This window comes from Anomalospiza imberbis, chromosome 4 (assembly GCF_031753505.1).
Source record: "Anomalospiza imberbis isolate Cuckoo-Finch-1a 21T00152 chromosome 4, ASM3175350v1, whole genome shotgun sequence".
Classification (NCBI taxonomy): Eukaryota; Metazoa; Chordata; class Aves; order Passeriformes; family Viduidae; genus Anomalospiza; species Anomalospiza imberbis.
The window spans coordinates 5,609,832-5,624,597 of NC_089684.1; the positions used below are offsets into that span (position 1 = coordinate 5,609,832).

At 39.4% G+C, this 14,766-nt stretch overlaps 1 protein-coding gene across 1 annotated transcript in view; it reads right to left on the minus strand.

Annotated features, from left to right (window-relative positions):
* Window positions 1–14,766, minus strand: part of SNX25 (sorting nexin 25) — an 82,999-nt gene that overhangs the window by 16,659 nt on the left and 51,574 nt on the right. The window contains exons 8-10 of the mRNA XM_068186954.1: window positions 8,313–8,444; window positions 6,173–6,448; window positions 1,297–1,452 (exon numbers count right to left, since the gene is read on the minus strand). Coding sequence (XP_068043055.1) covers window positions 1,297–1,452; window positions 6,173–6,448; window positions 8,313–8,444 — 564 coding nt within the window. The remainder of the gene's footprint in view (window positions 1–1,296; window positions 1,453–6,172; window positions 6,449–8,312; window positions 8,445–14,766) is intronic.

Genomic DNA, 14,766 nt, shown 5'->3' on the forward strand with positions numbered 1-14,766 from the left:
GGATTCATTTTTCTATTCTGTTTCAGAGAGGTATCTATTTTCCAAGACCAAGAACATTTTAGAAACAAAAACATACATGGAAAAACCCTCTACTTCAGTAGGGGTACAATCCCTGCCTCCCCAAGAACCTAAGTACAGAAAGAATATAGCTGTTATGGTTTCAAGAACGCAAAAGGAACATAGAACATTCATGCGAATGAACCAATATATAAAGGTTTAGTTATATAGAATCATAGAGGGGCCTGGGTTGGAAGGGGGACACCCCAGAACAGCTGCAAATATCTTCAGTTGTCTGCAGTACCCTCTGGCCTCAAATTCTAGTGTCCACATCTTTCTCCTGGAGGTAGCTATGCCCAGAGCTGGGGCAGCAGAAAATGAGTGGGGTGTCAACTTCTATTCAGACAAGCATCTTTTCACTCACCCTGAGTGAAAAAAAATGGATAAAGAAGCCAGCCAGGTTCTGAGCAATGACTAATACCCAGGTACATTTTTGTCATCGCTAGCAGCAGGATTTTAGGAAAATGCCTTGGCTACTTGTTCATCTTACCCACCATCTGCAACCAAATCCCATTACACCTGACATGATAGGCCCAACTGCATGTGACCAAGAGGCCTGTAAAATGAACACAATTAAGTTGGCCCAAGACATGTGCAAGTCCCTTGCTTCTCCTGAGTATATCCTCAGATTGCTTGCCTGTTTCACTTTGCAAAGAGAAAAGGACATTTTTTGTTTGCCCTAGTCCAGAGATTTAAAGTTTCACATCGCTCCAAATTTTTCCTTTGATGGCAGCGTGCTTTCTCCTAGCTCCCAGTAAAGGAATCAGTCACTCCTAAAGGTTTGGGATTTTTACCCCTCAGCTCCGTCAGAGCTGGCGCTGCAGACGAGGGCGTTGTGCTGTGTCCCTGAGAGGCAGCAGAGGGCACAGGAGCGGAGCCGAGCATCCCCTGGCAGCGCGGCAGGAGCGGCGGCCCCGATGGCACCGCACGGCTGGCAGGGCAAGGGAGAAACACCCCTCGCTACAGACAGGGCAGCAAGACCACGGGAGAGTGATACTTATTCCATGGCCAATAAAGCAATATATATTGCATTCACAACTTTAGTTACAATAGCTTGTAGATGTGGGGGAAAAAAAACAACAATTAAAACTAAGTTCTGATTTCACCTTCTGTTTAACAAGTGGACTGAAATAACCATCTGACCCATCCAAAATAAATGTGACAGCTGGATATTACACAAACATACACACATCCAAAAAAAAATCAAATAAAAGAACTGAAGACACTACAGGTTCGTACCTTTTTGTCGGGTTTTGGTGAATTACAAATGGAATTTAGAGCCTGTTTCTTATACGCAAGCTTGTCATTTAGCTGGCGAAGTTTATTTACAGCATAACTGGCCTGTTCATTAATTCTTGTGCTGCATTCTTCAGTAGCTTCTTCACAAGTTTGGCTCTAGGAATAGAGGATAGGGGTAGTTACTACATTAATATGAGAAATGAAGCAGTTATTCATAGAATGACAGAATGGTTTCGGCTGGAAGGGACCTTAAAGATTATACAGTTGGGATCTCACTGCCATTGGCATGGACACTTTTCCACTAGACCAGACTGGTCAGAGCCCCATCCAGCCTGGCCTTGAACACTGCCAGGGATGGGGCAGGAGGTGCATTATTGTTTGCTTCTTGATATAGATGAAAATGTAGGTATAGCAGATATTCCAACCATCAGATCCAACATGAAATGTCGGTCTGTTGTAAAAAACCCCAACAGACAAAGCCTTATTATAATTTCTACTACAGTTCTTTGGCAACTCACAGCAACAGTGCAAAAATTACCTCCAAGCTAAGGCTTTAGTGTTAATGACCGGCAAAGTTTGTTTTAAAAGCAAAACCAGCTTAGTAGTCATGATCAATATTCAGAGCCAGATAGAAAAGTAAATACTTAGCACTGAGCTGAAACATAACGAGGATGGGGCAGCAGGGGACAAAACCAAAAAAATTCCATATTTCTGACAAACATTCCTGCCTCCCACAAACCTTCACAAAACAGATTTGTCATCCTGCAGAACAATCTAAACCAAGTCCTTTAGCTTTCTACACAGATTTTTCTGCTGTTTTCAGAAGTGTTAATAAAAATGTGTTAGAAGCACATATGCCTTTCCCTAAATTCATAAATCATTTTCATATATTCATTCAGACAAACCAATAGCTATTTCCATCTTGTGTACTACAGGCTGCAAAAAAAAAAATAGGAAACTTCACACATTTCAGTGACATTCTCCTTAACATCTTCTGACATATAGCTCAACCTCCCCCTTCTTACTGTACTTCCCCAAATAGACATTAAGACCTTGAAATCTAGCAAACAGCACTCAGCTTTTACTGCTGCCATGTTCAAAGATCTCTGAGGTCTGTTTGTGACTGAGTATATCTAAATTTATCTGTGAGAAGCTAAGTCTCTTCTCATGAAGAGGGGTTCTGTGTTATTTAATGATATTCCAACTAAATAATCTCTGTATCCTTATATCAAGATGGAACTCTCATACTCTTGTAAATTCTGTGAGTTTTAGAGGAGACAATCCTGTCATAAATTCCATGGTATCTTATTTAAGAAAGTCTGAGAAGAGATAACAGTAGCAACAATAACTAATCTCCTTAGCATGATCCTCAAACATAATGCAGAAGTCAGGAGTTCTAGGCTGAGAAATCCATGCCCTTTTCTAGCTCTGCATTTGCCTGCTATGTGGCTGAGTAAAAACCCATTAGCTCTATGCCCTCTCCTTTCTTCTCTCTGTTCTGCATGGACTTTTAACTCCTAGGGTCAAAAACTTGCCTCCAAGCATGTGGACAGACCTCAGCTCAGAATGTTGTCTTCTGGCACTACAATAACACAAATAATAATAATTAACAATATTGGGTGTTATTTAAAATGTTAATGTAAAAAAACATAAAAAACCCCAAACCTTCCACTTGTTGGGAAGCACAGAGGCAAAGAAGGAATCAAAATGCTATTTTCAGCACAAAAGAATTAGAAGACTTTTCATATGAAGTTCAATGCTAGCAATCAGAGAATTGCAATCAATCACAAACCAGTGAGGCTGTGCTCCCAGAGGTAGGCTACATGATTTCTCTGTCATTAACTTTTGATACACTTAAAGCAAATACCACTGCTGAATTACTGGGTTTATCACAACAACAACAAAAAAAAGCTAGAATTACAAGATCAAGTAACCTGTATTCAAAGCATCAAATTTAACAAATAAACAACCAGTTCACCCAAAGCTGAGATCATAATGGATTGTGCTGTCTTCCCCTGATTGGTAAGCTGATAATGGCTTCCATTTCTGTGAGTGACGTAGAACACAGATGTCAGTCTTATTTTAGTGACCTGACACATGCAGCACCAATGCAATCACCAGATCCTCTCCACAGAGTGCTGCATGCCAGCACTACCTGCTTCTGTATTTCTACCTGTGCTGTTTGTCCAAGCAGAAATACTTGGAGGTTTGTGGTGGTTTGTGGAGGTTTGTCCCAGAAACAGAAAGTGGTACCAGACTGGGAAGAAGAAAGAGCTTCTTCCACCTGCAGCAGAACCAGCAGTCTGGCTCTTTCCAGTTTCCTATCTTGTGACTTGATTTTCCCGCATTTAATCAGGGCTCATTCTTTTGTCCTCATCTCCTTGAGTGCACGAGATGGCTTTTTATCTATTCAGCTATAGCAGTGAAATTTATAGAAAATTAACACAGGTGATGCCCACAGTGCCCTAGGAAGTGGGGACATAGACCCAAAACCCAAACTAAACAAAAACCAATCTGTACTTCCTAACAATATGCATGCCTTCAGAAACATCCAATTTCTCAGCTGTCATTTCTGATATATGGGGAGGAAAAAAAACTACAAACTTATTAGCCAGTACTGCATTTTCACCAAAACTTGAAAGAACATGGGAAGTTTCAGAAAGACTCTTATAGTTTGTTTTCACCTCAAAGACCCTGAAGCATGGCACAGCACCACTACAATTGCTCTATTCAAGAGATACTCAAGAAGCACAGTATATACAACTTTGTACTTAATTAGTTGTGAAAAATTAAAAAAAAAACTGCTTTGAATTTATAAGCAGACTTTGCATTATATTAGTCTTTAAGGCTTCATGGCTGACACAGACTTCATGTCTGGCCCATACATATCCAAGGACTCAGAGGAAGGACAGATGATGCTGATGTCAAAAATCTAACTTTTTGGCAGCTCCAGTAGATATTATCAGACACAGTACAACTAGCCCTAAAGTGTTGTGTCAGTTTCCTCAGAGAAATCATTATCTGTGTTAGACTTTGAATAAGTCATATGAAGAAATTAGAAAGCATGGCATTTAAATGCCTCAGGAATTTCTGGACAAAACTGTTAGGAGCCATTGTGCAAAGCCTCAGTGGCTGCAAGCACAAGGACACACAGCCTTTGAAACACCTACTGCCATCAACACAGAGCTGAGTTAGTAGTGAGAAAACTAGAAAACACATCTTGAATATTTTATCAAGGAAAAGAATACAGGGGGAAACAAACACTGAAAAGATTCATCAAGCTCTAAAAGCACATATTGAAAGTAATTTACTTATAACTGTTCATCCCTGCAGATTTGCTGATACGCAAACTACAAAGACTATAACAACTCACCTACAGAAATTAAAGTCATTTAAGGAGTAAATACAAAAGCCTTAGGTTCTGGAAGAATTGTTTCTAAATAGCAGAATGTAGATCAGCACTTCTGGATTCTGCTTATTTGTTTATTTAGATCTGGTTTTGGACAAACTGGTACATTTCATTGAGTTCTGAGCAAGTTCACATGTGAAATGAAGACACGCGTGCTGATCTGAAGCAGCAGACTGACTGAAAGAGGCACTCAATAGTCTGAGACGTGCTCTTGTCAAGATGTTAATGTATAAATGCAACACACAAGTTCCTCTGCCATGACTGCTTTAGACAACCCAAGGAAAAAGCCTGCCCCAAGAAGAGTTGCCATTGGCTTATTGCTTATGACATTTTGAATGGTCTGTTTTAGTATTTAGAGTTCTTGTGCCAGATTTATCTTCCAACATGGTCTATTAATTTAGTCAATTAATCAATAAAAACCACTAAGATTTTATATTACTTTTTCTCCTCTTTTGTGCAATTTTAATACCTATTTAGTACCTAGGTATCGGTTCCTCGAGGTTGGGATTGAAGGCATTGAGATGCTATTTCATGTTCCGACTCAGATATTTATTATTTCTTATCTATGTTACAGTCTCACTACCGTGAGTTTGGCATTTTTCATTAGCAAGGCACAAAATGGCTAACTAACTCTTGTTACAAGGTCTTTTAAAACTAAACTATCCAATTAAGAAATGACACCTAGATTATTTTCCCTTTTAACCCAATAACTGATCCCCTGAAGTCCGCAATGCAGACCTTTCTGTCCAACCACAAAACATCCCAAACCCATGAAGAAGAAGGAAGACGGTAAAGAAGAACAACTTGCCTCTGCCCTAAAACCTCTATCTTGCCTTCATATTTATTTCTATATTCTAATACCCCAAACCCTATGTTTTCCACCCTGTGATATTACACACATCCAACTACACACCTGGAATCCCAGTGCTATTAATCAATTTTAAAAGCCTGTTCCACAGCCTCAGGTCAAATGCAGTGTTCTCTTGTGGGTCTGTGCTTTTCAGCACACAAAGTTTAAAATTCTCAGCATCCATGATTCCAACACCTAGGAAATGCATGGGAGACAGGGACAATATCTGGGCAGAAATCTACTGATGTTTCAGTGAGAATTTTTTCATTCAAAAGCAGAGCAGCTGAGCTTATACAAAATATGTTTTGCATTCTCCGTTTCTAAGGAGCATAATGAAAGATGTGAAATACAGAAGGCTTAGGAATCTGAACAATCTACTTCAACTAAATTAAACTTTAAGTAGTCTGTCATTTTGTACCATTTTATTTCAAAGAGCGTGTAAGCAAACAAGTCTTACCAGGCGAAACTACAAGAGTGATGATATTCATAAATAAATGAGTAAAATAAAGAAGAGTAGTCCAAAGCTCAAGGACAGAAGATGCTACTACATTCTTTTCTCAGGACAGTCTCTCGGATCACTTTAAATAACAGTGAAAGAAATTGTCTGTGTGACTCACCACTTCATCTTTGTCCTCAGGAGTTAGCTGAGCAGAACTTCTTTCTTCCTCCTGCTTGACTGATCTCTCATATAAATCACTGACAATGAATGAGGGGTAGTATCTGTCCTTTAGAGTTTCATATACATCTGCCTGAATTCTGTAGAATACTTCAATGCCTTTATTTCCCACAAGACTTTGCTGTATTTCCTTATATAGGGATTTCTCCACAGGTATTTCTCTGCTTTCCACAAAAAAATTCTGGTAAATTTCACTCACCAGTTGAGGTATTTCAGCCTAGGAAGCAAGGGAGAGGGAGGGAGAAAAGAATAATGAAAAGATATTGAAAATATCAAGATGACTCACGACCCAGGTGCACAATTTGAAGGATAATCAAGCTAATTTCCTATCCAAATGTATGAGAAGACATCTGTAAACATCTTTCTGAGATCAAGCATGCTGCCTGCCTATGCACCTCTGCTAAGCAATCCATTTTGCAAGTTAAGTATAGATATTTGTTAAGTGAAGAAACAGCTGTGCCCTAAAATTGCCAGAGCTTCCACACCCACTCTTTTAAATCCATGTTCCAAAAGGAAGAAAAATCCATGTTCCATTGAAAGGAAGAAAAGTGCTAGAGCAACAGTGTGCTCACCATTTTAAATTCAGATGGGAAAGCTCAGCTCTATCAGCCCTCCTGTCTTCTGCTGAATAGAATAAATTCACTTTACACATGATTATAATTAATTTGCAGAGGAAAAGGAAAAAAAATGCAAGAGAGGAAAAAAAAGCACAGTTGAAAAGACATTTACCAGTACAGAAGGCTGAGTATTCTTACTGAGCACAGTAAAGTGCACAGGATTGAACTTTGCATTAATGAACAGGAAAGAGAGAACATAATGTAGCCCAGCCCATGATCAGCTCGCTAAATTACCATCTCTCTAAACTGGACAGAATTAAAAAAGGTTTATCCACTCCCTCAGAATGGCACAATGTTCTTACCTGCCTTATCTGACAATACCACAGCCACATGACTGCAGGACACTACCTTTTTGTAAGCTGCCCTGTAGTGGCAGATATATCCATACCCACATGTACATACATATTGTTTTGAACAGGAAGACAAAAATCACAGCTGAGAGGTCATAAAGTGATTTATAGTACTTTTTCCAATCACGAGAAGTTTGCAAATCAGGACTGATTTACAGAACTCTCTTCACAGTGCCTGACAAACCGTTTTTATCAACACTCTCTAGCTTGAGTTGGTTGGTAGTCATTTCTTCAGACTGTATTAATGGTTCACTACTCATACTCTACAATTTGTCGCTCTGTTTACAGAATGCTTTATGTTTTCCAAATGACTGGAATAAGAGCAATAAAATTAGAGTGAAAAAAAAGTTAGCTGATAATCAATTATCAAATCTGTATTTCATGCTAGCGTGAATTCTGAAGGTTTAATTGCTTCCCCCAAAAATCCACCACACCAGTCATGAACAGCAAATCTGTCTTCTACAAATTCTTCCCCTGCACCATTACTTGTTGCAATTTTAAGTGATATTCCCTATCCTTGTTTCAGGGTTCTAATTGCTTCTTTATTTTAACCGAAATTACAAAATAGCATCGTTTCTTCTCCCTGTCAGTAGTGTGGCATTCCTGGAGAAACTTAGCTGCTACAGTTTAGGGACAGGTCTTTTAAAACAACACCTCTCTTCCAAAGAGATTTTAAGAACATAGATACACACAATTTCATTATTTTGGATTGAACGGGCTATCTGTAATTGGCAAGATGAGACACTTATGTACAGACTATCCAATTGGAGTGTGCTTCTAGGTTCCATGTGAACTGATACAACTAAAGCCTGCATGCTTTACTGAATGTTTTTTCTCTGGTGGAGGGGGAAATAATTCTACTACTTTTGCATATCAAGTATTCCTTTTAACAGATGTTGTTACACCATTCAACAATAAATCATCATCACAACAGCCCACAAATTTTAATTGCAATATTATCCTCAAATATTGACATGAAGCAGTTAAAAAATCCCAAATTGCTTAGAACCCATCCTATGCTATATTTCAAAAACAAAGACATTTCCTAACATCAAGACCACAACAAACTGTGTCATCAATGTACAAAGCCATATAGGCTTGCAACTTCTTCCACCTTGTTAGCATTCTTCAGATTCTCCACAGACTCCCAGAAGCCAATCAAAGCCATCTTGTCCATCCTTTCCACGTAGATCCGGAAGTGCTCTCGGTATGAAGGGTTGGCCAAAATTTCTTCAAACTGAAGAATCTGAAAAAGGGAAAACTAAGAATAAAAACTGAGAAAATGCCTAATTCTAACTACTTTCCTTATAGGGAAAATCTTTTCACCATGCATCCCACAATCGTGTCCTAGATTCAACTACACAGACCTCCTACAGTAATAGTTTTACTTCATTAAAAAAAAGGAGAGAGTTTTAAGTACTTAGGAGATAAATTCATCATGCTTCTATCAGATAGTAAATACCTCCACATCTTTCTGATCAGGATACATTTCAAAGGACTAAGACAGCATTTCAAGTCACTCATTAAATGCTTTTGTCAAAAATTTAACTTCCAATGTTCCTGCAAAGCAGAGGAGCTGAGCTGAAAGCTAAATCATCTGCTCTTTACTTGTTTCAAACACCAGCAGTTTCCATATCACAGCCTACAGAGCTTTCAGATGTATCTCAATTATTCCAAGAGACACAGAGAAAGATGGAATACCTTGGCTACCAGGGCATTTGGTGGCCAGTTCCCACTGTTATTAAAAAACATCTATCAGAAACACAGTCAGGAACAACTATGTTCTGTGATATAATGCTCAGGACTTTTCCTGAGTGAGGAGGGTGTACATCAGGCAGTAAAGGAAATGAAACAGACTTCCTGTACCCATGCAGATGCTGCAGCCATTAAAGAAGTTGCATTAAAAAGCCATTATCACTTCATTATTCTCTACTATTTTTGTGAATCCAGGCCTTTTCTTTGAGACAAACACTTGAAAACAAAACACTTCTCTGGCAAAATGATCAAAACTTCCCATACTGAATGCTTCCCATACAAAACTCCCCATACTTCCCAAAATGAATAACCTTGTTTTTCTCTGAAAAACAGGACCATTTTTCCAAATACCTCAATAAAACCAAGCAACCTTTTCTCTCCAACTCTCCAGTCTTGCAGCTGAACCAGTTTTCATGTTGCTTATTCAGTGCCATTACTTTTATCACCTAGAACCCAAACACACTACCCAGTGTAGTCTGAATTTCTTTGTTTCTCACAGGCACCAACCAACTCACACCTTTTTCTTTGAAAAGAAAAGAAGGTCCTTAAGCACTGGGGCTAATGAGTCTTCCTATGAGTTTGCATTTTATAGCAAAATTTATTTGGTATAGAGCAAGGTGTGAACTCTGAGACTGAGGCATTAATCATTTATCTAATATGGATTTTCTGATACCTAATAATAATAATAATAATACAATTTTAGTCAGCAGCAGAATACCTCCCTCTCCTGGAAGACTGCTCGTTTTCCTAAATCTAGCACCTGTGAAACTCTACAATCAAGTTATATGTAGGAAAAAGAGTTTTCTTGTCTCAAGCTACACGTGAGGAAACCATCTACATGGGCACATACACAATTATTGGCACAAAATCAGTGCCTTAACAAACCAAGCTAAACATGGTTCTTTAACAACTGCAATCATCTATGCTTTGCCTGAAACAGCTCCCCCAAATTTTGGGCAGTGTTTAAGTAAATTTTATTTGTCTCAGATGAAATGCCCATTTACATCTTTAAACTTCCCCTGTGATAATCATGTGCTATTCTTCTCTTTGTCCTTTACCATACCAATATCTTCTGGACGTGACTTTGCTCTTCGCTTGAAGACTATTTAGATATATGAATATCTGCCTTTAAAAGTTCACTCTATAAACCTCACTGAAAAGCAGAGAGCACCTTGTTCAAGCTAAGCTTAATACAGAAATGGTGATCAGGCTGTCAAAAAGAACAACACAAACATGGCAATTTAAAGGCCAGTCTGTGATTTAGCCTCATTACTGTGCATCATCATATTTTCTATTCAATCATTCTACCAGAGACAATGATTTAAAATACAAGTGTAAGAGGGTTTCCTAGCCCCTCAAACAGATGTTTTCCCCATCTCAGGGACTGTCAGCTCTGTAAATAATAGCAGAGTTAATAAATCACAACATGGGGCATGTGCTGTCGCTTCTTGAGTGAGAGGTCACCTTGGTCTCTATATTTCTGTTATCCAAGCCATACCCACTGTGGCTGCCAGCAAGGAGGGTAACTAACAAACAAACCCCTCTCAGGAGGAACTGGGGCTAAGTGCTGCTGCAGGGAGCAAGGCAAGTGCAGCCATTTCTCCCACCTAACAGAGGACCCATTGCACCAGTGCCCCATGGCTATCAAAGCAGTGATGCCTAGCAACAGTGTTACACAAATCTCCCACCAGATAACCTTGCAAACTAAAACCAATAAATTAATGGGCAGAAAAGCTTATTCTCTTGCAGAAATGAGACCTCTCAATTTTTTTCTTGATTTTTCTTTAAATCTGGAGTATCCTGGAATTATTAAATATGTTACCAGTCCTATACTAAAAACATTATGTTACAGCTGCAATGCCAACAATGGCAGGCAAGAGGTGAAAAATCATAAATTGTATGTGTGCTGGTTTTGGCTGGGGTAAAGTTAACATTCTTAAGAAGCTGGCAGGGGCTAAGTTTTAGATTTGTGCTAAACACAAGGCTGATAACAGAGATGCTTTTGTTATTGCTAAGCAGAGCTTTCACAGAGCCAAGGCCTTTTGTGCTTTTGGTAGTGCCACACTGGAGAGCAGACTGGGGGTGTGTGGGAGACTGGGAGGAGACACAGCCAGGACAGGTGACCCCAGCTGACCAAAGGGATGTTCCAGACCATATGGCATCATGCTCAGTACGTAAAGTGGGGGACATTTGGTGTGATGGCTTTGTCCTCCCAAATCAGTTACGTGTGATGGGGCCCTGCTCTCCTGGAGATGGCTGAAGACCTCCCTGCCCACGGGAAGCAGGGAATTAATTCCTTGTTTTGCCTTCCTTGTGTGTGTGTGGCTTTTGCTTTCCCTATTAAACTGTCTTTATCTCAGCCCATGAGTTTTCTAGGTTTTACCCTTCTGATTCTCTCCCCAATCCTGCTGGTGGGGGAGTGAGCAAGTGGCTGCATGGGGCTTGGCTGCAGGCTGGGGTGAAACTGCAACAGTTCTTTTTGGCACCTAGCTATTCTGTGGATCTTCCTTTCAGGATTTATGGAAGAAGTCCTGCAGTAATTTGTAATTGTCAGCAAAAGATAATTTTATGATTCAGTATCACCATGGATTAGAGCACAAAACTCTAAGCTATGTTGGCACATACACAGGCATTAGGGCATTTGTACATGCTCAAATCTAATATCCAGTTAGCAGATATAATCTTAGAATTATCAGCCTCCACAGCAACCCTTCAAATCCTGTTAACTCAAGAGCAGTTTCCAGGTTTGGAAAAACCAGAAGCTTTAGTGTTGCCACATCAATTCCCTGCCTCAACAGGAAAGTAACTTGTATATCACAGCTGGTCACAGGCTCTGCCTAAGACTGGGAAAGCGTCAGGTTCTTCTATTTTTTCTTAAGTGGGGTGCTTTAACCAGCATCCCTAGCATGTGCCCACAGGAGAGACTTGTCCCCAGCCCTACAGAGCAAGCACTTGGTCTTGTTAAATCCCTAAAGACAGTCACAACCTCTCTCTGGACAGGAACGTAGAACAACTAGGTAGTTTAGGACTGCACAGGCACTAGGCACAGATTAGATGCACTGTACTGGATTTCTTTGCAACATACCAGATTCCCATTCACTATAATCACATTGACCTATAATGAATAGCCCAAATAAAGCTGGTAAAGCACTGCAGATGGTTGGGATGAACAGCATATGGGTCACTAGAGGAAATTCTCTTCTGGGTTAACAGGATACAGTCAGATTGCAAAACTTCTGGTTGCTGCTTAGGATTTTTTCCTTTTTTTAATTGGCAGAAGGCAGGAATAAGTGGAATGTAAAAACCAGTACAGATAAATATCTTTTTCCAAGCTGCATTTTAAGCCCCCTTAACTAATGTTTTTTTCCATAGATTGACTAAAATTAAAGCCTGTATTTATCTTGTTATGTTTTAAAAAGAGGCAAGTCATCAGAAGACTATCTCTGTCACAGCAATGTAAACGAAATGCAATGATTATTTAAGTATCAGAAAGTATATACTAACCATATAAGGAAGCTGGCTATTTTACTGCACATACACTAATGTAGAAGTCCCTGCCTTGAGACTCACATGTTCATAAACATACTTCTGTCATAAAAAAACTCATCACCAGGCAATAAGGTGACAACAATTTAAGCTTGTTTTCTTAATATTCCCTAAATTCTGTACCATGATGTATCCTGACCTAATATGATCTTACAATCTGAAGCTAAGAAATCACTTAGCTTCAGTGATTTCTTAGTGAAAATCTGGTAAGTCACCAGTTAAATCAACATCTATCCACAGATGCAGTGGAAGCAAGATCTTCTGCAGGAGTTTCATCTTAGTCCTCATCATCTGGATTTTGAACATGAGCTTGTTCCACCTCAAAATACACTCAGATGGTTTCCTTGCTATTTCACACCTAGTTCAGGGTCAGATCCCCAGACCCCTCCTAGAACCCACGATCCACAAAACAGCTCCACTAAGATGCTGTGACTCCATATGTTAAATCTAACAGACAAGGTGGTGTGGCTGTTGTGCTCAGCACAACAGAGGAAAAAAATCTTTCACTGGATAAACACAGACAAAAAGAATTCAACTAATTATTGCAGTACTGTGCAGGCACAGCTCCTAGGAAAAAGGACTGTAACAGCACTGACTATAAAGAGATGCTTTATATATTACACTTACTCAAACGGTGTTCTCTCCAAAAACAAATCTAACACCGTGGGCAGAGTTTAAATCAGAATCAGAGGTAATGACAGAATTCAGATTCAGAGAGTAGCTGTGGTTTGTTTGTCTTTGCTTACAAGCATTGGATTATAATTCACATATTTAGGATTTCCCTAGAGAAACTAGATTCAGGAAAATTAGGTGAGTGAAACATGTACAAAATCAAATGAATAAAAATCACAAGACTACATAATCAAACAGAACACTAACAGCTCCAAATAATCCATCTCCGTATAAAGTCCATAATCAGAATATGCATAAAAAACATTTTACCAGCAATGCCATTACTCCCCTGCTACTGCAGTCAAGAAAAAGCTTTCTGTAGGATGCATAAGTGAAATCAAAATACAAGTTTAATTCACTTGTCAACTCTTTGTTCAACTAGTACCAAAAATTCCCCAAAGTTAATAACATATTCAAGCTTCTGCATTACACTTAAACAAAATATTAATTTAAAACACCATCAGTAAATGCCCATTTCTGACCAATTTCATGCAAGTTGAAGAAAGGAAGGCAAATATACAGTTTCTTCTACAAAAGCTAGTTCTGCAGTTTAGATCCTACCTTAACAGAAACATGGAACAACAGAACAGAAATATGGAACAACCATATTATAATGAGTCTAAGGGTAACAAGCTGCAACCTACTACTGTATCTTATCTACTAAATCCCAAACAATGCCTTTCCCTTTTGCTTAGAAAAGAGCCTGAGTGTTCAGTCAATACTGCCCAAATGGGGGAGGCCAACATCCAAAATAACACCAGCTGCCTTGAAAGATGAACCCAGACTGCAGCTACAACAGTGCTAGAAGAGGGTGAGAAGAAGCAACAATGAAGAAAGACTGATTCCTCAGCTAAGCATTTTTCTGTAATCAAAATGGGACAGCATGGCCTCCATCTCTCAAGGAGCCTCCCACAGCTTCCTTCCTGGCAACGGGGAATCAGGGACAAGAGAAGGGAGAAGCAGTTTTCCTATTTTCTATACTGACATAACTTTAGAGGAGTTCTAGGGCTTCATCACAAAAGCATCAAAAGCTTAGAAGCAAAACTGCCTCAGATCCCACTGTTTACACCATCACCACAACAAATGCCTGTGCAAGAAGTCATTATTGCTATTAATAGTACCATTAACTCAATATTGAGCTGCTCATTGGTATATTTGCAGGATATAACCCCAGGTCAGCAACTCCCACTAAAAAAACCCATTGGTTCATGAAACATGCAACGTCACCTTCGGGAATTCCTTTGATTTTAGTTACAATATTATATTTTATTATATTCCTGACCAATCCCTGCCCCTATCAAGTGCATCTTCACTATTGGACTCCATTCTTGAACAATCATATGTCCCCATGTATCTATCCAAAAAAGTTGATAACATCTCAGCAGGCATCCAAAGTGGCATCATTGGCTCACGCAGTGCTGCCACATGCTCCCGTCTCTCTTTTTCTCCTTGGCACCACTTGCTGCACTCAACTTCAGGAAACAGATCAGGACTGTCTTGGCACAGTCCATGACACACCATCTGAAATCATGCTTTAAGGACATGTGGGGAGTAGGGAATCATTGTGATTCAGACCTTAGTCAAGAAAGAACAAA